The following is a 23,530-nucleotide window of genomic DNA, read 5'->3' as shown; positions in this document are numbered from 1 at the left end:
CCAACTAAGCCTCACCCTCAGGATGTGGTCGCATCACTAAACCAGCCCCAGTGACAGTGGTTTTCCCGATTCTCTTTTTTTACAGAGCACCTTTCCCGGGTTGGTGAAGATGCAATCTGAATGTTTAGGGGATGGACCCAGAGTTTCAGGAGCCCTTCCTTGCGTGTTGCTGACGGACCTCGACCTCCTGTCCTTGTTCACAGGAAGCAGGGCCACAGGGTAGGTGGTGGGCTCACCTTCTGAATGATCTGGAAGCTTTTCTGTTGCAGGAAGGGGGACTCCTTCCAGGGCCTGAGAGTGGGCTCTTGTCAAACACTTGGAAATGGATTGTCCGAGGAGACACACGTACTGATAAAGCAAAAGATTTTATTGGGAAGGGGCACCCGGGTGGAGAGCGGCAGGGTAAGGCAGCCCAGGAGAACTGCTCTCCACGCGGCTTGCAGTCTCAGGTTTCATGGTAATGGCATTAGTTTCCGGGTTGTCTCTGGCCAATCATCTTGCTTGGCCCGTCGCTGGTCTGACTCAGGGTCCTTCCCTGTGGCGCGTGCATCTCTCAGCCAAGATGGATCCAGCGCGAGGGTTTCTGGGAGGTTGGCAGGGCATGTTGTCTCCTCCCTCCTCCTTTCGGCCCCTCCCGAGTTCTCCTGGTTAGCTTTCCTCGGCAGCACTGTGTTCTTCATCGCGACCTTCTGATGAGGTCCTTCAAGCGGTTATCATCATTCCTGGCCGAGGCGGGCGGTTTCCGTCAACGATTCCCTAACATTTCGATGTATTGGGGTGCTTGATTTCCTGTCTGATTGTGTTTTGTTTTTTAACTCTGTAATTGCCAGAATGATGCGTCAAGTCAGATGTAAAAATCAAGAAATGTCTATCTCTGTGTATTAACAAAGTTGATTTGGAACCTAGGAAGAGGCAGAGAGAAGGGAAGATTGAATTACCTCATGGATGGGTGGTAATCCATGCCCCCAACTTTATCCTTAATAGATGCTTTTCCCAGTGGCCCCCTTACAGAGGGTGTACAGAGTTTATCTTGCCTACCTCTAGGCTAGTTAAGAAACCAGTTCAGTGATTTCCTTTGCTCTCGCCCCATAGGCAAGGCTTACATGGGGCTGAGCTCTGAGTGGCTGCCAGAAGTGGCCTGGTAATCACATTCCCCACAGAGGGCCCTGAAACGGTGACCCCTGTTCAGGCATCCTGGGGAGATTTGCAGGATAAATAAATGCCTCCCTGGGGATTTGCGAGGTATCTCCCTGTCAGGGCTGGGGGCAGAGATTTAAATATGAATTACCATCCCAACCTGGCAGGGATTTACAAGATAAGCCCCTTCTGTGCTCCTGGGGAAGATTTACACAGAAGGCTGCCTGCCCAGCCTTCTCTCACTCCTCTGTACCTACCACCTCTGCCCCCAAATGACAGGAGAATAGAGTTCCCTCTGCCACTCGGTTACAGGGAACCCCTACCCAATTGCCATCTGCTCTGCTTTTTGGACTCCATTTAAGTGTTTCCTGCTTCTGCATCTGAAGGTAACTGTGATCGCTTCCCATCACCTCCTTTCCTGCCTTCCTTCCTCCCGCAGAAAGACCGGCTTTCTTCTTCAGGTGGCTTTATCTGCTCCTTTATTCTAGTCTCCTGTGGCCCCTGTTAGCATCCGTGTGTTCAGTTCTGGATTTGAGAATCTCATCCTCACCCACATACCTCCAGCAGAATCCTCGGGGGGAGAATGTTAAATCAGAACCCTGGGTTCCACTCTGGACCTCCTGAAGGAAAATCTCTAGTTTCTAGGGCCCAGAAATCAAGTTCTGTTGATCATTCTTAAGCACACTCAAGTCTGAGAGCTAACCTTGCATCCCAGAGTGGGCTCGGGGCTGGGCCTCCCTCCCCGGCTGACTTTCCGATGGGTGAGTTTCCCCCTTCTTTCAGTGGAGTGTCTCTCTGGCATTCAGCAACCTTACTGTGCATCTCTGAGTGTATTTTTAGGGCAAGGGCAAGCGTTTGGGACACCATGGTGTGCAGAACTGTCCCAAGAAAGGCCGTGGCCTGAAAAGTAACCTGGCTCATGAATATTCATGCTGGCCCTGTGGTCAGTTTTGATCACTCAGATCAATTCGAGGCGCTTTCTATAAACCTTTGTGAGAGCAGAAAACAGGTTCTGGGACCAAGAACGTAGGGAAGAAGATAGAGGTTAAGATGACTTGACAGGCAATAGGATTAAAACTTGCTCAATCCTGATCTTGCGAGTAACTAACAGTGGCCTGAAACTAAAGAATTAAACCATGAAGGCTCCCTTGACAACTGATCTGATAGGCCCAGAAGTAAATTTCAGGGCCACTGTTGTCAGGCAGAGGCAGGGGAGAGCTGAGATAAGGGGCACTGGGAGGAAGGGGGTGGGCAGTGACGGCCAGCGAGGGAGGCTTTGGTCTCTCTTCTCAGGGTAGCACCAGATGCTGAAATAGTACTGAGGGCAAATTAGCTGCCACAGCATTTATTCACCTTCAGCCCTACTTTCTCCCTTACATCCAATTATGACTTTAAAATGGAGGCAAAAATGAAAAGGGGAGGAAGATAATGAAACATAAGTCAAACGTGGCAGCTGGTGAATTTCTGATAATTGCACTGTCGGGTATCGCGTTTCATTTCTATTCCCTCATGTCGCACAGTAGCCTATGGAGAGAAGAAAAATCCCAACAACAACAAACAACTCCAAAGGTTCGAGGACACAATATCAAATGCAATTTAATGACATTTTTCATGGGAGACAGAGTAGAGAGAAAGTAGAATTCTAAATCTGCTACTGCTTCTTGTCTTTAACATCATAAGAAAGCCTAGAAAATTATATATACATCAATTCAGATCAAGTAAAGTGATTCTCAATTTCCTTTCTCTGTCTCATCTCAATACCCTAAGAAAAGGTTAAAAAGGGGAGGGGAGTGTTTATAGTACAGTACTCAAAGTTAAATATTTTCATACAATATTGGAAAACACAAACCCTAACCCATGTAGGTAACCCATGTGATAATCTGATTTGGGGGAAACAAATCAACGCTTATCTACGACAGATTTCTTGGATCTCTTTTTAGTGAAGTTTTTCTTGGCTGGCCATTGTCCAGGTTAATACACTAGAGAGCTCACCAATCCTTAAAGGAAATCTTCAGAACAAATAATCTGAAGGTCTAACAATCTACTAGGAGACTCTACTCTTGATGCTATTTGTAGCTGAACTTTAATCGAAGCATACGTCTTTGATGTCCAGTCCACAGTCCCTTCCCCTTCCACCAGAAATTGCATCCAAGTGGAGGCTTCAACAAGCCTCACTTCTTTCACTTACGTTGAAGCCACTGGGATCAGAGTCACTGATTCACTATTGACCTTGGGGATTCTGCCTGCTACAGGGCACTCAGCCTGGAGTTCCTTGTGACTTTTATCCTAGTGGGAACCATACCCTTAATCTGGAAAGAGTATCGGTCTGGGTAGACTATGGATTGTGAACAGGCTCCTTGTTGGGTTGCAGTGAAGTAGCCAGATTAGCGCTAGGCTCTGTTCTTCATGTAACATCCCCTGATCTGTTCCCTTTTTTGTCCTTCAGCTTTGAGGATGTGAGGGTCCTATTTCTGTGGTCATACATTTTATGTGATGTTTGCAACTACCGCCCACTGTGTCATTCTCAGATGTTGGATATTTCCAATCTCTAATTGCAAAGTAAAATATTTCTTTAGGTTTTGCTCTATATACAGAGGTAAGAAAAATGACCTATAAGAACAAGCAATGGGAGATTCTAATTTTGTAGAGTTTGGTCCTACTTTTGGGATTGGGATTGCAGTAGGTTGGTTTTGTGGAACCATAATTTTTCCATGAAAGTCATCAGATAGAACTTCCCACACTAACAGCAATAGGGAAGGATCTGGAATAGGGCAGGGAGTGCCCTTGAAGTTGCTTAGAGGCGTCAGACCCCCTTCTCCGGAACAATTTGTGTTTTCCCGAAAATTTGCTGTTTGGCTAGCTTGGCTGTTATCTCTATCCCTGTCAGCGTGGCCACCAGGATCTTGTTTCTCCTTCCAAAGTCCCCTCTCCCCACCCTGCCATGTGCACCAGAACTGTCCAGGCAGTGGTGTGCTGGTAAAGGTTTTCACAGCTAGTTCTCCAAGTGGGAAACACCCTGGCTTATAGCATTGACAGTTTCCATAGGGTGAACACTGCCACCGTGGCCAGTTTCAAGCAGTTACCATGATGTCACCAAACATGGGGTTGGTAGCGCATCATTATATAGTATGTTCACCACACACATGTGATCAAGGTAAATAATCTTGAAAGCATGGAAAATAAGAGTAGTGAAATAATTAGGAAGTGATGAGTTTTGAGTATTTATTACCTTCTTTTTAATAGAACTTATTTAATTGTAAATTTATATAATTTAATTTTTGATAGTGGCTGTGCTTAACAGTTTGTAAAATTCCTAAAAAATTTAACAACTGTTACACAAGCCAGCTGTAGCACACCGTTCTGTCTTGGTCTGGGAAAAGAGGGAGAAAGGGAAGAAATGAAAGGGCACATTTAAGCAACTCTACTAAAAGGCCTCTGTGCCATTCAGAATTTATGACTGGTCCTTCTGAGCCTTGGGTCCATGAATTTCTAGAAATGACGTAGTTGGTATTGGTCTGAAGCCTGGACTTTGGAGCAAGACACGCTCAATTCCAGACCCAGCTGTACCATTTGCTACTGTGTGACCTTAAAAGTGTCTAATCCCTCTTAGCTTAAGTTTCTTCATGGGTGAAATAATAGTACCTGCTTCATAAGGTTGTTATGGGGATTAAATGAGATAATATGCTCAAAGTACTTAGCTCACTAGGTTACATAGTAAACCCTCAATAAGTGGTAGCCATGAGTACTATTATTATTATTAACCTGATCCGTTTCTTAAAGGTCCACGATAGCCACAGGTAGTGATGGGGTCTATCCCAGCTGCAGGTACATGGAGAGAAGGATAATTAAAGGCAATCTGCTTTGCCTGGCCTGACTTCCATTCTGCACTGACCATTTATGCAGGCTCAGCCTCAAGGGCAGGAATGACCTTCTCTTCACACCTCCTGCCTCAAGTTCAAATGCTGGTAACTCATTTCTTGCTGTTAAGGGCTGCCGTCTCCCGAGGCCTACTTTTTTTTTCTTTAATTGTAATTTGTATTGGGGTATAGTTGATTTACAATGTTGTGTAGGTGTTCAGCAGAGTGAATCTGGTATACATATACATATATCCACTCTTTTTTAAGATTCTTTTCACATATATCCCTAGGCCTACGTTTTAAATGCAAATGCAGTTGGCCCTGTGCATCTGTGGGCTTCGATTGTACTATGGCATTTTGTATAAGGAACTCGAGCATCCGTGGATTTTGGTATCCAGGGGTGGGGGTGTGGGGCGTATCGAGGACCCAACGCCCTGCAGACAGAGAGGGCTGACTGTACTCCTTAGAGGGTGGGTATCAAGTCGGCATCTGGGTGGGCATGAGGCAGTCAGATCCCAGGGCTCTGTGTTGGGTGGACTCCTGGGGACCTAAAAATGAGGAACCTGCAGTGGGCGATGTGATACAGGAAGGGGCCTGAGGCCACTGAAGACCCCACTCCTTGGTTCCCCTGCCCCCCACCCCTCCCCCTGCTTCCAGGTTGACCAGTTCTTCGAGCTGAGATGCCTCTCAAAGCAAAGCTACTTCAGACTCTCCCTGCTCCCCGAACCAAGACCCAGTGGACCCTCGGGACCCCAGTCCACTGACGAGGTGGGAACGTGCTGACTACTCTGGGTTCGTCTTCCTCTGGCCAGAACACCAGGTTTGCTGTCGGTGGGCCAGGTTCAAGCTGTGGTCCCAACACACTTGGTGTGTGACTTTGGGAAGGTCGTTTCGTGTCTCTGAACTTCTGTGTTTTTTGTATACGGAGGACGCTGACGGGGATTCTCCTGAGTCTCAAATGAGGGAACCTTTGTGACCGTAAATCTCAACACAGCGCACTTCGTTGGTACCATTTTCTAATCCCTGTACCTTGTTTCCACTTCGCTCCTTTTCCTTCAATTCTTCACACATGGCTATAGAGAGGAAGGGCTTCTTGGGAGCACCGTAGATGGATGAAAATAACACACCTCTACCCTTTAATCTAAAGGTTTCTAGGAACCAAACATATCCCTTCCGACCTGGGATCACTTATTCATAATACAGTCCTGTGTGCGCTACTAATAGCCTGAAGTTATTCTCGGTCAGGCTCTCCTCACTTGGCACCACAGGAGGGCAGAGGTGGCGTTTGCACGCGCCCTAAGGCCCGGTGGATGGTAATTATACTCTTAACGAGGTTTGGTTGGTTTGTTTATCTGGGGCACCTGTGATGCTACACAAATGTTTTCCAAGTGGTGGAGAATCAGGAACCATGGAAGGAATGCAGCCTCTGGAGGCATCAGACTTACAGCCAAGGAGGTCTTAGGTTCTGGGGAAGGGCCTGGGGGTAAAGTAAGGAGCCAGTCTCTCCTCACGTGGACCAGCCAGCCTCAGCTTGTTCCCAGGCCGGCGGTGCGGTTCTGGGTGGGGGATGCTGGTGCCCTGTGGGACGTTCTGGCAGCACTAAGAGGAAGGAGCTTACAACTCTTTCCTTGGGACTGCGCCCCTGGCGTTTGCCTCAATCAGTGACACGATGTTTATTGGTCTCCTTAGGGCTCTTAGAGAACAAAACCTCAGATCCCAGGCCCCAGCGGTTACTGTATAACTAGAGGGGGCTGCATTCCGAGCTCCTCTATCGACCGACCCTGCCCTTGCAGAGCTGGAGCCGCGGGTTGGCAGCACAGGTGGCTGCAGGATTACCCAGTTGTTGGGGGGAAGGGTGTTGTGTTTCTGGATCAATTATTTTTGGCAGAGAAAAGATTGCTGATGGCCATTCAGGGCAAAAGCTGCCCGAAACTAAATCCTCACTGGGAGGCCTGCCAGGACCCAGCCGAGATGGCCAGGGGAGGGAACGGGACCGAGAGCAACGTCTGCTTGGTGAAAGGTCCACTGGTGGGCGTCGTGTGGGCGTTGGGGGCCCCGTCCGTGTAGCTGCTGCAACCAGGGATTGGCCGAGGGGAGAACAAAAATGACCAAAAGGAGGGGGAAGAGGACCTACTGGGAAGGCTTACAGGTATCAGCTTCCATCAGAAGCTTCCACTGAACATGCTTACTTTCTTCAAAAACACGAGAGACTTCCACAAGAAGAGGTTGGCAAAGTGTTCTGACAGCCGAATGAGAGAAGGCCATCTGCCTGGAGGCAGTATGGATTTTCGTGGCCTCTTCATTCATACTGCAACGGGGCGCTGGACGCATACTGACCAGTGATAGCGTGTGTGTGCTGAACGGGGCCCTCGGAGCGTTTTAGAAGTAAGGGAAGGAAAGAGGACCCTCTCAGGTGTCTGAGTGATGGGGACAGCCCTTCAGGTCAGAGGACCTGGTCGCACCCTTCAAGTTCCTTGTGTTTGATGCCGAATCGTGGTTCTGCTTATGAACTGTCAAGGGCACAGAGGGCTCTTTGCCTGATACAAACGTGCTCCACCCCAGGGAAAGGATTGGTGGATTTTATAACTTGATAATAAAGCTCTCTCAGGAGAGAACGCCCTCCCAGAGGTGGGAGATTCATTTTATCCTTCGCTTTTCCCACTGCTTCTCTCCCCCTGCATCTTGCCCATCCTTTTCTATGAATTGCTCAACAGACGGCAAAGAGATTTTCAAGAAAGCACCAAACCCTTGAGGCCTTTGATTTCGGAGCAGGAAAAGATGGCCCGGGCTGACAGCAAGCTCATAACAGCCTGGCAAAAGAGGGTTCAACCTCTGCCCGTTCCCCCCAGCCCCGGGATCAAGCCAGAGGACACATGGCGTGGTGACGCCTGCAGTCCGGCGCCCTGGCCTTCGGAGGAGACGCCATCTCCTTGTGTCCAGGCAGCGTGGCCCCTGAGGTTCCTGGGAAGGTGGCAGACTTGCGTCTGGTTGGTCTGAAATACATACCCCCGAGCTGGCCAGGTCCCGTTCCCTAATCTGCTGTCGGCACGCATTTCAGAGTTAGCTCACTCTGAAATAGATTAAAAAGAGAAGCAAGAAATGATTTGGACACTGTCTCCTTTCAACCCCAAGAGTCTGCTTTGTGACCTTGGTGACTTTTGCTCAATTTAGAAGCAGCGGAGAAGGGAATTGCAAGGAGACGGTGGCGAGAAATCACCATTCTGACTGAATCCGATTAAAAGTGTTCTATAAAACTATACCAACAAATCAGGACAAACCTCACACCCAGATCTTGAATCACAAGATGTTTACGTAATATAATGCCCATGGCAGACGAATACCAAATACCACAAAGTACCTGAGACAAAAAAAGAAAGGAAGGAAGGAGAGAAGGAGGGAGAAGGATAGAAAGGAGCCTGGAGTCCTGGCCTTCTGAGATCCAAGGGCCCAGGCAGAGTTCCTCGGGGAAGCGGGGACTGCACGTGACCGTCTGGGGCCTCTGCTTCACATCTCGGCTTCCGAGGAGCAGACCTCCGTCGCCGCAGTGATGGCAATCCCGATGGCAAGGCTGCCGTTGTCGGAGAAGAGCTGGGCCAGCGAGGTGTTGAGGACGAGGCAGTCCCCGTCAGTGATCACCGAGTCCACGCACTCCAGCACAGACCTGGGGGTGGCCTCCCACTTGAGACGCCGGTGGTTTCTGTTGAGCTCCAGGCGGTAGGTGAAGCAGTCGGCCTGGGTGGGGGTCCCGATGAGCATCATGGTGGCGAAGAACTGGGGGTGCCCTGCATGCCTCTCCCGTTTTCTAAGCACCAGCAGAAAGTGGTGGCCGAGGCAGGAGTGCACGATGATCCAGTCGGCCGGTGCCGGGAGGTGCATGTCCGTGGCCAGGAAGACGATCTCGGCTCCCTGGAGGATGTCCACCCTGTGCATCTGCCGCAGGTGGGGCACCACCACCTCCAGGTGGCCTTCCCACTGGCAGGAGAACAAGGGGCAGGTGCAGGGCGTCACCTGGGCAGCGTGTAGCCCCGCCTCCTGGTGCGGGGGGTGGTGGTGAGGGCGGGCGTGGTGGCGGAGGTGGGGCTGGCGGGCGTGGTGGCGGAGGAGTGGGGGGAGGAGGTGAGGGGGGAAGCTGCCGGGCTCCGGGGCGCTCTGGGTGACGGCGCATCGGCCGGACACATACTGTAGGCGAAAGAGAAGAACGTTAGTGGCGGTGAGATCAGTCTCTCAGCCTGGCTGAGACTCCCCCGGTGTTGAGAATGTGGAAAGCAGACTCTCCCTTACCGGTAGAGAAAGCTCTATTTCTTAAAAAAATGAGACCTGCCAGACTGTTTTCCAAAATGGCAGCACCGTTCTACATCCCCATCAGGCATCTAAGAGAGTTCCAATTTCTCCACGTCCTTGCCAACACTTGTTATTATCTGCTTTGACAAATATTTTAATGAGACAGAATTCATTGTTTTGAATGTTTTGCCAGATTTAGATGCTGAAGTCTTCTCCAAGTCATTTCATTTCAGTATAGAATGTAAATTTACCCAATCGGAAATAGAAGCTTCTTCAAGAGATTCCTCCTGCAAGAAGAGATTTTCCAAACGTATTAGTATATTTAAAAAAGAAAACAGGGCTTTCCTGGTGGCGCAGTGGTTGAGAGTCCGCCTGCCGATGCAGGGGACACAGGTTCGTGCCCCGGTCCGGGAAGATCCCACATGCCGCGGAGCGGCTGGGCCTGTGACCCATAGCCGCTGAGCTTGTGCGTCCGGAGCCTGTGCTCCGCAACGGGAGAGGCCACAACAGTGAGAGGCCCCGCATACTGCAAAAAAAAAAAAAAAAAAAAAAAAAAAGAAAACAAAACTTTAAAACAATGAGGGACACGGTGGATGCCTTGGGTGGTTGAGATTCTGAAAACTCATCCAAGAAAATGCAATCTTTCTGCCTTTCTGATTCTTCAATTAGATACTCAGGCAGTTTTACCCTTCAAATAACTTGCATTGATGGTCATTAGTCATAAAGAACAAAGAAATCAATTTTTTTTGTGCTTTTTTGATACTGTTGATATTTTTGTGAAGGGACTGGAAGTCAATGGATTTTTTCCCCTCTATTTTATCATTACTATTATTTTTAGAACAAAATTTTGGTAAATACCTATTTGTCCTTCCAGTGCTGCCAGGGGTTGTGCTATCTGCGGTGCCCTTCTGGGTAGTAAGGCAACCATGGATCCCCGAGCTGTTTGTGTGCAGCTGGACCACAGTCCCCAGGGAGGGAGCCTGAGCTATGACTCCTGGGACTTTGCCCCACCAGGCACACTTCTGTCCTGCGTTAGGCTCACTGTTCCAGAGCAACTTGCCAGGGACTCGCCACTAGGCAGCTTCCACCCTGAGACTCTCTCGACCTTTTGTTCTTCACGACAACGTGCCCACCAATGCCCTCAAAACATCAGGAGCTGTGACAACACTTTCTGATCAGGGATCAGTAAGCATTTACTGAGCACCTGCCACGACCAGACCCAGAGATACAGCTGTGAGCAAAATCAACACTGCGTTTCTCGGTGTAGGTGGTACAGACATTAGTGCGTGTCTAATTAGTTACGGTTTTGAAAAGGCTCCTCCCTGGCACAAGGACTGTGATTCCTGTTTTTCAGTTGAAGAAACAGGCTTCAGTAGTCACGTGCCCAAGGTTACAAAGCTGGGAAGTGAAAGATGGGATTCATTTTCACGCCTCATGACTCTGAACACAGCAACTGCCCTCCCCTCGATAATCCCACCTCCAGCTCCCTCCCCCATTCTTTGAGGGTTTTTTTCTTTAATTAGTCTGTGGGATCTGGGCTGTGCAGGGGAGGTGGCCGGTCTGCAGTGGCAGCCTTCTCTGCGCTGCCCTCGGGTTCGCTCTCCAAGCCCCTCTGGACTTCGGGTGCCTCTGGGCACTTGCCTCGCTTCAGTTCCTTGCCAGCATGTAGAGGACCAGGGTGATGGGTGATGGTCTGTCTTTCATGCTCATCGCTGTTACGGCCATCTCCTCGGGCTCAGAGAGTGGCTGGAGGCCTGGCGAGCTTCCCTTTCTTTAGAGCACCCAGGGACACACACACACACACTGGGGGCCCGACTAGCTCTGTTCTGGAGTTGTTCGCCCCCGTGCTCTCCTCCGCCGGGAGCCCAGCTGACCTGGAGGGTCAGGGCCCTTCCAGCAGCTCCTGCGCGGCAGCTACTGGGCAGCCTGTCATCACCCATCCTGCACACCCGCCAAGCCACCTGCCCCAAGGGGGACAGTGTCTTCCCCTTGATGGAAAGGCTGCGTTCCAGAATCCTGCTAGTGATGAGACTGACTCAGCCTTTAGTGTTAAATACGGGGAAGGGAATTAACTAGTAGGTAGCGTCTACTAAGTGTTAGGCGCTGTGGAAAGTAGATATTTTTTGTGTCGTTATTTAATTTCTCACAGAAAAGATCAATTTTCTTACTTTTAAAAAAAGTTAAATCTGGCTTAGTTCCTACCTGCCTGCTGGTGGCTGATATCATTTAGTCAACCGGTGAAGGAGGGGGGCCGATTCCTAGGATCCCTTGGGATTGTACAAGTAGCCCAGGCTCATACACTCCACCAGCCAGATGCAAGGACTCCTCCCAGGTCCTCCCAACAGGCCAGGCAGAAGGTCAGCCTCTTCTGTTTCGCTCAAGAGGACCTGGTGTTGGCTTCTCATGGAAAGCCTCAAACGCTGTCCCCTCTCCCAGCCTCTGAGAAGCCCCCCCACCCTCATTTAGGTCACAGCAGTCACGAGAGAAACATGTTATGTGTGCCTTCTAGATGAAGGAACGGACACAGAGAGGTTGAGTCACTTGCCCAGGGTCACACAGCTTATAAGGGGTGCAGATGGGAATGGAGCCCAGATCAGTTAAAGGTGATATTGATCATAGCCTGGGAAGGTCACCAGCTGGATGTTGGCCAACTTTGGTCTGTTCCACCGTTTACTTGTCCAGCAGCCTTGATTAAGTCAGTTGCCCCATCAGCAAAATATTTATTTCATAGGGTTGTCAAGGGATCAAATGAAACAGTGCCTGTCAAACAGCTTTAATGACCACATCAAGTATTACATCAGTAAGGCATTTCCATTTGGACACGGTTTGGGATGAAGCGTTTCGGTGGCCTTCCCCCTCGGTCCGTGGCTGCCTGCCTTGGTACTGGTCAGCTGACCCTCGCACCTGGGCAGCACTCTGGGCTGAACACAGGCCACCGGAAGGGTCTGGAGACCCCAACATAGCACTTGACTGGGGCCTCCTGTCCCATGCCGATGCATGGTGACGGAATATCCTGAAATTCCCATCTCAGAAATGGCCTCTGGGCTATTCTCTGCCCTTCTGCAGATGCATCTTCCGTCTTCTCCATCCTGTTCTGTGCAGCTAGTATCAGAGATGTGAAACCAAAGTAAGGAGGGCATGAGGAAGAAACACCTCAACCTCCCGTTCTTCCCCGACCCCAGTCTCCCGCCATGCCTCCCACTGGCTAAACGCAGTCAGAGACATAGCAGAAGGAAGCCCAGGCGGTGCACTCAGCGAGGGTCAGCCCCCATTGGAAACGGCGCTTCACCAGTGAGGAGCACATGTGAAGAGGGAATGCCCATCCGTATGCAAATGTCTCAGTTCCCTCCTTTGTGATGTTAGCTGATCCGACCAGTCTGGGCCTCCTAGGCTGACCTTCGATGAGGCTGACGGGGGGAGGCAGGGAGGGCTAATATATGCCCACGATCATTAAGCCGTTCGACAAGAATGGATACAGCAGCTGACACGTGCACCGCCTCAGCACAGGCTGAGAATACTGAGCAGAGTACGATCCCAGTTCCTGTCTCAATAGCTCACTGTGATTAGTATAATATAACACAATGCAAAAGTGCAGGACCGGAGGGGCTCTGAGTGTGCAAAGTGGGGGCCGTAGCTATTCTAGTCAGTGCCCAGTGCCATTTACCCTGGGCGAAGCAGGAAGGGTGATGCTCTAACAAAGTAGGCAAAAGGTTTGCTGATGGGGTGAATAACAGGTTCCAAGGAGCTGGATCTGAAAGACCGTGGGATTTTTTTTTTTTTTTTTTTTTTTTTTTTTTTTTTGTGGTATGCGGGCCTCTCACTGTTGTGGCCTCTCCCGTTGCAGAGCACAGGCTCCGGACGCGCAGGCTCAGCGGCCATGGCTCATGGGCCCAGCCGCTCCGCGGCATGTGGGATCTTCCTGGACCGGGGCACGAACCCGTGTCCCCTGCATCGGCAGGTGGACTCTCAGCCACTGTGCTACCAGGGAAGCCCCAACTATGGGATTTTTAAGAAATGAAAAGTTCCAAGTGGCTGTCACTAGAGGATCTGCCAGAGATGGTGAGGAGGGGGGCTGGAGAGCTGTCAGACCATATTGCCAAAGTCTTGGCACGGAGATGACACCCAACACTCAGGGGCCATCCGTAGGAGGGCTCAAGGGACATAGCTTCACACTTTAGGGAGCCCGTGTGGGCAGCATGATGGCCCAAGCACACCAACAGAGCCGGTTCCAGCTGTCACTCAGGATGGGGCAACAGTGAGTCCTGGCACTTGTCCAACCACTGGACCCTAGGCTTGGCCATTCCACCCAGACTCTCCCCTTGCTTCCTTTTGGCCTCGTCTTCCACTGGCCTTTCCGTTGTTTAATTGCTGCAGGGTAACAGAGCAGCCAGTGGTATAATCCAAAGTGACTGACTATGCAGATAAAGCGAGACATTATCAACTCACGGAGACCCCTGCGCTTGCTGTGCCCTGAGAAGGCGCTAGGAATAAACACAGCCTTAATTCTCCATTTCTTCCTGCTCTATCTTCTGATGCAAAATATGTTTCATTTAAATGATCTTCGGCTGAGCGAGGTCACAGGGCTGCTGGCAGGGAGAAGGGATTCTTTTAATTGGCAAAATGCTAATCGTTTTGGAAAATGAATTCTAATCTTCCCATCTGATACAGCGGATGTGTGAGTAATTACTTTCCTTCACTAAACTGTTAATGCAACATTAGTGATTACATTAATTAAAACTCTTACAGGCTGATAAACCCCTCAGTCAGTCTGCGGATGTCTTCCTTCCATTGGCCATATTTAACTTCCCATTTGGAAGAGAGACCTTGAATCAACCTTTAGAATAATTCGCAAAATTGGGTTTAGAAATGTTAGAAATGTTAGGCTAGAAAAAGCCTAATGTTAGAAATGTTAGGCTAGAAAAAGCCTAAAGCCATAAAGCCTAGAAATGTTAGGCTTTATGCTCTCCCCAAGCATTAGTGAGAGCATTTCCACTGAGGGTGTAATTGAATTTAAAAATGCCTTCCTTAATTTCATCAGCCACACTCCCATGGTTGGTAATGGCTATCCCTACATATCCTGGCACCCAAAGAGGAAACCTGCCCCTGGAAAACCACGTGACCCTTTCTCCAGCATCTGTTCCCTCTGGCCAGTGAGCTCATTTGGAGGACTGCTCTCTCCTTCCACTTGATTCTAGGAACCGAGCCATGCTAATTAATGCATTTCAGCTGAAGGCAGATGTTTTGCACCCAATTTCAAATGACAGGCATGTGTGGGACTTCTCTGGTGGTCCAGTGGTTAAGACTTCTCCTTCCAATGCAGGGGGTGTGGGTTCGACCCCTGGTCGGGGAGCTAAGATCCCACATGCCTTGCAGCCAGAAAACCAAAACATAAAATAGAAGCAGTACTGTAACAAATTCAATGAAGACTTTAAACATGGTCCACATCAAAAAGAATAAATGCTCTAAAAAAATAACGACGGGCATGTGCTTTGCATTTGCTCGTGCCCCTATTTGTGAGAATTAATGAAGTGAAGCTTTCAGTACAGGGGGGAAGGGGAAAGGCAGCGATGCTATCGATGTATCTCACACACAGGAGAGAAGAGCGGGGAGGAGTAACATTTCAGGGCAGATATCAGAACATTGGGATAAAGTCAAGGATGGAACTTAGTTGGGAATCAGGTCTGCAAAGAAGGGAGGCTGATACGACCCAGCAATCCCACTACTGGGCATATACCCTGAGAAAACCATAATTCAAAAAGATTCATGTACCACGATGTTCATTGCAGCTCTATTTACAATAGCCAGGGCATGGAAGCAACCTAAGTGTCCACTGACAGATGAATGGATAAAGAAGATGTGGCACATATATACAGTGGAATATTACTCAGCCATAAAAAGAAATGAAATTGAGTTATTTGTAGTGAGGTGGATGGACCTAGAGACTGTCATACAGAGTGAAGTAAGTCAGAAAGAGAAAAACAAATACCATATGCCAACACATATATATGGAATCTAAAAAAAAGGTTTTTGAAGAACCTAGGGGCAGGACAGGAATAAAGACACAGACCTACGAGAGAATGGACTTGAGGCCACGGGGAGGGGGAAGGGTAAGCTGGGACGAAGTGAGAGAGTGGCACTGACATATATACCCTACCAAATGTAAAATAGATAGCTAGTGGGAAGCAGCCGCATAGCACAGGGAGATCAGCTCCGTGCTTTGTGACCACCTAGAGGGGTGGGATAGGGAGGGAGGGAGGGAGACGCAAGAGGGAGGAGATATGGGGATATATGTATACATATAGCTGATCCACTTAGCTATACAGCAGAAACTAACACACCATTGTAAAGCAATTATACTCTAATAAAGATGCTAAAAAAAAAAAAGAAGGGAGGCTGGAACCTAGTTGGGAATCGGGTCTGCAGAGAAGGGTGAGTATCTGTACCCGCTCCAGGTCCCACTCTGTAGTCTTTAAAAATCCCCTCCGTTTCTCAGAAGGATGGTCAAGGCTGAAGGTTTAGTGTTCCACATTCCATTTTCCTGGGACACCCACCTCTCCACCCCTCTTCCGCAAAACCTAGCATGACTGTGCATATAAAACCCAGGAGGACTCTGGAAAGCTTCCAGCAAACAGTTGAGAAATAAGTTACACGGAGATAGAAAACAACAAAGGGGCTTTTATTGCCTGGGATAGACTGTCTTCCTTAGAAAATGTGTCTCATGCTCCTTTCCCCCCAGACGGTTATACTTAGAACATAGAATGAATGAGAGCTTCGTGTGGGCAGCATGATAATGTCTGTAATTTTCTTTAAAAGGCTTTCATAGAGAGAATGTGATAGGAATGTGTACATTTTTAACCTACACTCCAGGGGCTGTCAATTCCCTAATCAGGAATTCTCACTTCAAGGTGATCACCTAACATTTTATCCGAAAGACCAGACTCCAGAGATAACGACTACAGTTGCTTCAATTAGTACCTGTATTTCTGATCCACACCAGATGCTGCTAATTACCATTTCCACAGAGGTTTCCATTGGTGAAATTAGTATTTTGTTACTCAGCATAGTAGATGCTAGAAATGGACTCTCCTTGATGAAATTCCTGGTTTTCAAGCTACGAAGATTGTTTAAAACACTTCAGAGGAATTCCACACTTTAGGGACGAGCCCGGGAGCTTGTTCCCTGACTATTCCTGCCTCTGGCCACTGAGTCAAGGACTTACCGTGGTCTGGTACCATCTCTAAGAGTATCAGAATCTTGCTCCTGGTAGATCACTGCATACAAACTTTCCTCACTGGCAATTAAAATTATGTAAATTGAGCAAGGAGACACTTGTTAGCAAACACACAGAAGCCTTGAGTCCTGAGCGTTATATGCCAGAAATAAAACAGAGGAAAGTGAATTATTACTGTGAAAAGAGGAAGATAAAAATGTGGGTGGATCAAATTTTTAGAACCCAAGGTCCATGGGTGAAAAACAATGAAAGGGGTTCATACAGATGTCTACACCGGCACCGGTCCTATGGTCTCAAAAGGCTCGTGACTCAGCTGGTCGTCTTATAAATTCAGACCCTGGCTCTGTGAGAGGCTGGAAAGAAATGTGTGGACGACATTGTGAAAACAAAAAATATGACTCAGTCCTCAAGCACCCCAGGCCTTTCTTTAGCTCCTAGATCCTGGCCCATGACCGCCCAGCATGCCTCCATCGTGGTCCCAACTGGTATTGTCACTTTGGGACCATCAGCCCCTGTGAGATGGGGATGCTGCCTCCCTCCCTGACCTGAGAAGTCAAGCAGTGGTCAAGATCTGTCCGTACAATTCATTTTTTAATTTCAACTCGTTTTGAAAATCACTAGTGCGTGGCTTTCTCTTCTTAGCTAGGTTGGAAGTCAGAGCGCAGGGACAGGGTTTAGTTTGCTCAGTGCTTAGCCACGTGATGGGCAATGCCAGCACCGTGCAGTGTCTGGCATCTACTAGACTCTCCCTGAGTATTTGTTGCTTGAATGAACGAATGAACGATTCATGAATGGAACCGTGTCCTGCACTATATCCATGGAAAGGCTGCTCGTCTTCAGTCAGAGGCTCTGTTCTCTACCCTTCCTTCCTGTAGACATATGTGTGGCGTGGTGTGTGTGCGTGTATGTGTGCGCACGTGCACGGGAGGCCATAGCTGTTGGCTTCTCAGGTAGGTCTCCTGGTGGCTCCTCACCCAGAACCCGACAGTGATGGGACAGTGGGACCTGACCAGGGGCAGGACACTGAAATGTACCCAGCTGCCATCATGGGAAGTCAAATAACAGCCTCGAAGGAGGAACTTCTCATGCCAGCGAGGGACTTTCTTTGCTTTTACTTTGTATAGAGATTATTCGGAGCCCTAAGCATCCCCTTTATCAATAGCAGATTGTTTCTTACAGTTTGTTTGGGAAGGACAGCCCTGGATCCAGCAGACTGTCTTGGATTGTCTTAATCTAACCCTCTTCGATTGGTCTAGACCCGCTTTTCCCTCTGGCACTCCGGCAGGACCAGTGACCTAACTAAAGGTTGGATGCCCCCATACTTCCAGTTTCTGTTAACAATCAGCAGGAAGTAACTTCAATCCAACCAAAGATTATGGGCCCTCCCCCAGTTTTCCCCTTCCCCATAAGGTGGGGGGACTAATGGGTTGTACCCACCCAGTGCCCTGAACTGGCCCTTCCAGACCATACTCCAGATAACTGGGATCTGGAATTCCCTACCCAGTGGCTCTGAGTCAGCTTCTGGGAGCCTGTGCTATTTCTGGGATCCATTATCCCGAAGGCGGACCGTTAGACATGAGGTGTGGCCCATGGGGGACTATTTGGGGCTTGGATGTGTGGGCTAGGGTGTCCACTTGCCTTTGCCTGGGACTCATTTCAGTGCAGCATGAAGCCTCATTAGGAAGAAAGTGAGACGGGTTGCGGACGGGGGGCTGTGGCCATCCAGATCGTTACGAAGGGTTAATTATTAAAGTAGGAGGGTACGCCATATTTTAAGTGTCTCTTACCTTGATCTTTTAAGTGTTTAGACATGCAGTGTGTGGGCTTCCGCCTTCACTTTTGCCTAGAGCCCCGCAAACATTAGGGGCGGGCCTGTAGTCAAACCACACAGCAGAGGAATCCTGCTCATTTCCATTTATTCTTTGACTCTGCCTTTTATCTGCGAGGTTTTGAGATGCTAATGAGTTTTGTGAATCTCGCCGATGAAAGACCTTTCCTGAAAAGCAACTTCTTGAGTAGTCAGACTTTTATGTCTGCAGCTGGCAAGTGAAACCCAGGGTCTGTGTGAGCAATTTAAAGGTTAGGATTTGGTTAGCTGAAGACCCGTTAACTGCAGGGGTCTGGGTAGGATTACTTAAGGACCCTGGGGGTGACTCAAGGGTGGTATACGTAGCATGCTGGCAGCAGTCTCACCTGATCTGGATAACCTCGGGTTGTGGGCAACAATTTTGCTCATGTACCTGGTGCCGCTATGGTAGGATCCGGGGCCATAAAGTTAGGGAGGGGTGGGTCGCTAAAATGGTTACACATGCAAACGCAAACTTCAGAAGCAGATGTGTTGGCAGGCTACGAGTGGACAGCGGTATGTCCTGGGTGGTCTGAGACATTCTGATGGCCAGGCTGCCCCAAGGCCACATGCCACCCTTGTTTGTCTGGTTCTTTAAAGACATTGTGACCAGGAACTCCACAAATTCAGCTCTCTCCACCAGGGCTCTCAACCCTCCCCATCTCCCACCCCCGGGGTACCCTTTGGCCTGGCTAAGTTGTATTCCTCCTTCCATGTTCTGTACTGACTAGGGCTGCTCTGTCTGCTGCGTGTTCCTTTATGACACACAGCACACTTATGTGTTTTGCTGCTGGACCGTGATGTGAGCTCAGGTGGTTGAGTGTTGCATCTGTTTCTTCCGTGCTGTATCCTCAGTGCCGGCAGTGCTTGGAACATGGTAGGAACCCGAGAAATATTTGTGGAGATGATGAACGAGTGAATCCTCTCCATTGAGCTGTCACCCTAATACAATCCAACCACTTCTCACCATCTGCCTGCCACCACTCTAAGGCAAGTCACCCTTACCGCCTTTCCGGGCTACTGTGATAGCCTCCTGACTAGAGGTAGTGGGTTGAAAGGTGGCCTCCAAAAGGTGTCCACATGGTAACCCCTGGAATTGAGAATGTGACTTTATTTGAGAAAACGGTCTCTGTAGATCTAGATAAATTAAGGATTTCAAGATGAGATAGCCCTGGATTATCCAGGCAGGCCCCAAATCCAATGACAAGTGTTCTTAGAAGAGACAGAAGAGAAGACACAGACACAGACGAGAAGACCATGTGAAGATAGAGGTGGAGGTTGGAATAATGCTGCTACAGCCAAAGAATGCCCGGAGCCACCAGAACCAGAGCAAGGAAGGATTCGCTCCTCGAGCCTTCAGAGGGAGCAAGGCCCTGCTGACAACTTGATTTTTACCATTTTGGCCTCTAAAAGTGTGTGAAAATAAATTTCTGTTATTTTGAGCCACCAAGTTTGTGGTTTTGTATGGCAACCCTAAGAAATGAATACACAAGTCTTCCTGCATCCGTTCTTGGCCTCATACAGACTGTAACTTTTCTCACAAAATCTTTTAATAGTTTTCCATCAGTATCAGAGTGAAACACAAACTCCCTATCCATGCCATCAAGAACCAACATACTCTAAAAGACATACAGATGGCCAATAGGCACATGAAAAGATGCTCAACATCACTAATTATTGCAGAAATGCAAATCAAAACTACAATGAAGGGCTTCCCTGGTGGCGCAGTGGTTGGGAGTCTGCCTGCCGATGCCGGGGACACAGGTTCGTGCCCCGGTCCGGGAGGATCCCACATGCCGCGGAGCGGCTGGGCCCGTGAGCCATGGCTGCTGAGCCTGTGCGTCCGGAGCCTGTGCTCCACAACGGGAGAGGCCACAACGGTGTGAGACCCGCGTACCGCAAAAAACAACAACAAAACAACAAAAAACTACAATGAAGTATCACCTTACACCGGTCAGAATGGCCATCATCAAAAAGTCTACAAATAATAAATGCTGGAGAGGGTGTGGAGAAAAGGGCAGCCTCCTACACTGTTAGTGGGAATATAAATTGATGTAGCCACTATGGAGAACAGTACAGAGGTTTCTTAAAAAACTAAAAATAGAGCTACCATATGATCCAGCAATCCCACTCCTGGGCATATATCCAGAAAAGACGAAAACTCTAATTCAAAAAGATATATGTACCCCAGTGTTCATAGCATCATTGTCTACAGTAGCCGAGACAAGGAAGCAGCCTAAATGGCTATCAACAGGTGAATGGATAAAGAAGCTTGGGTATATATACACAATGGAATATCAGTCATAAAAAAAGAATGAAATAATACCATTTGCAGCAACATAGATGGACCTAGAGATTATCATACTAAGTGAAGTAAGTCAGAGAACAATATCATATCACATATATGTGGAATCCAAAAGAGTGATATAAATGGACTTATTTTCAAAACAGAAATAGATTCACAGACATAGAAAACAAACTTATTGTTACCAAAGGGGAAAGAGAAGAGGAGTGATAAATTAAGAGTTTGGGATTAACAGATACACACTACTATATATAAAATAGATAAACAGTAAGGACCTATAGCACAGGGGACTATAGTCAATACTTGCAATAACCTATAATGGAGAAGAATCTGAAAACGAATATATATATATATATTCTTATATGTATAACCGAATCACTTTGCTGAATCACTTTGCTATACACCTGAAACAAGCACAACATTGTAAGTCAACTATACTTCAATTAAAAAAAAAGAAAAAGAACCAACATCCTCTGACGCCCAGCTAACTCTCTGCCTCATCTTTTCCCCCCTGCATCCCTTTGCTACTCTGCTCTAAGCACATTGGCCTCTTGCTGTTCTTTGAACACTCTGTCTACACACTTGCCACAGGGCCTTTGCACTGTCTATTCCCTTTACTTGGAACACCACCAGCTACCCACATGGCTCACTCTCGCACTTCATTCACGTCTCTGCTCCTCTACTCTGAGGCTGTCCTTCACTTATCTGTTAAAGAAACCCTCTCAATCCCCTTACTCTGCTTTATTTCACTTCCTAGTATTTATCAGTTCTATACTTATAACATTATATTATAGTATATATAGTGTAGGTCATATATTTATTTGTGTACCGTCTGTCTTCCCTACTGCAATGTATATTTCTTGGGACTAGGAATTTGGTTGTGTTCACCGTTGTATCTCTAGAACATTATCTGATACCTAAAAGAGCTCAGTAGGTTTTTTTGGTTTTGAAAGAATGGATAAATTCCTTTGGGTCTTAAACTTTTCCATCTTAGAGAACCTGGGTAAAGTGCACGTGTCACTGGAATGTTGATATGACAGGGACTCTCCCCACTCCCCGCTTCCTCCACCCCCTGCCCCCAGGTCTCCCCATCAGAGTTTTGTCCAACTCTGACCTGGCAAATTTCTCATAGCCTGTGGCTGCTGAGACCATGAACTTCTGGTGTCTGTAGGGCACTAGGGCGGCACTGGAGAGCAGTGTTCACTCGTGTGTCCCTGACCCTGGGTGTATCTTTGACCTGCTTATTTGCGGTCAAAGTAAAATGCAGCACAAACAAACCTGACCTCACTCTGACCAGACTTTGACCCTGGACCCGTGCTTGCGATCAGGCCTAGCTTATTGTGTCAATATGAGGCCTGGCCTCTAGGACTTTCAAGCCTGTCTCATCCTGGTTCCCAGTCTGTCTCCAAATCTCCCAGCGCTGACAAACTCACGCCTACACACCTGTATTCCTCTAAATCTTCTAGACGACAAGGCTGTGAAAGAAGCCGGGGGTCCCTCTCTGTCTGCTTAGGACCTCTGCTCAGAATTCTGGTTTCCTCCCCGAGGACGGCCTCACTGTCAGGAAACGCCGTGTCTGCCCCCAGACGTGGAGGTAGCAGACTTTCCCAGGATGATTGTCAACTTAGTATCCATGTACTAAAACCAGAGCTGCACAGATCTAGAGCAGAGCACCAGGTCATTTCACACACACAAATCCATCTTCCAACGGCAGGCTTAATTCTCAATAATCATCCTTAGCAAATTAGGCCTTCCTATAAGCCTGTCCCTAAAGTAAGAAGCGTGTCGTTTGACCAAGCGTAGTTGGAAAGACAGTGCTGCAGAGTAGAAAGAAAACATTTTTGAAGTCAGACCCACTGGGGTATGAATCCTGGTTTTGCTACTAAAAGCTGTGAGACCATGGACTCATTAATTAACCTCTCCATACTTGTTTCTTCCTCTGTAAAATGGGAGTTGTAATATCTCATAGGGTTGAAGTAAGGCCTGAATGAAATACAAAGTACATTGTATCATGCCTAGCCCAGAGTAAGAAGATGTTATTACTATTATCATTATCACCGTCATCACTATTGTTATTATTGTTATTGAATAGCTAGCTAATCGAGATGTAAGCAAAGGAAATTCACCCTACATAATTTCTAGACACAAAACTGAATTGGATGGAATCATAAAAACACCAGAGCCCTTCCAAATCTCTCTTAAAACCTCCCTGACAGCTCTCATCCAAGACCAGTGTTTTCACTAGCAGAAAGCCTTTTACTAAGTCTTTTCATCTCATCACTGGCCAGTGGGTGCTGGCTGCAGTGTACAGAGTAATTTAATCCACGTAAGGAGCCGAGCTTAGTACCTGGAACATAGGACGTACTCAATAACTGATTGCTGTTATTTTCATCATCATCATTGTTATCATCATCTACTAGCATTTTGGTCAGTGCAGCCCCGCTAGAAAGTTCAGGTGATCCTATGAGCAGATCTGGTCATTGGCCCTCCCGTGTTCCCACCATTGCACCCCTTTCTCCTCCACTGAGCAAACCTGTCTCCTCGGGCCCCTCATGGTGGCCGGGCCTGAACAGCAGTGCTTCCCCTAAGACCAGCTCCCCCTGCTTAGGAACCACATCCTACTTGCTGTCTTTAAAATGTGTTTCCTGAGAGAAGTTTGCCCTGTGTGTCTGCTTCCCGGAGCCTCATATCTACACTGCCCACTGCTCACCTGGCATATGGCTGTTAATATGTAGTTGACAAATGAAAATTTGGTAAAGGCAATAGTATTCATGTTGATCTGAACCATCATTATAAATAACATCTAGGGGCTTCCCTGGTGGCGCAGTGGTTGAGAGTCCGCCTGCCGATGCAGGGGACGCAGGTTTGTGCCC

At 48.2% G+C, this 23,530-nt stretch overlaps 1 protein-coding gene across 1 annotated transcript in view; it reads right to left on the bottom strand.

The window, feature by feature from the left end:
* Positions 1-2,707: 2,707 nt before the first annotated feature.
* The window catches only part of SIAH3 (siah E3 ubiquitin protein ligase family member 3), a 79,028-nt gene continuing 58,205 nt past the window's right edge, over positions 2,708-23,530 (bottom strand). The window contains exon 2 of the mRNA XM_030882120.2: positions 2,708-9,173. Coding sequence (XP_030737980.1) covers positions 8,499-9,173 — 675 coding nt within the window. The 3' untranslated portion in view covers positions 2,708-8,498. The remainder of the gene's footprint in view (positions 9,174-23,530) is intronic.

This window comes from Globicephala melas, chromosome 18, assembly GCF_963455315.2.
Source record: "Globicephala melas chromosome 18, mGloMel1.2, whole genome shotgun sequence".
Classification (NCBI taxonomy): domain Eukaryota; kingdom Metazoa; phylum Chordata; class Mammalia; order Artiodactyla; family Delphinidae; genus Globicephala; species Globicephala melas.
The sequence above is the reverse complement of the archived record's forward strand: the minus strand, read 5'-3'. Positions and strand labels throughout refer to the sequence as shown.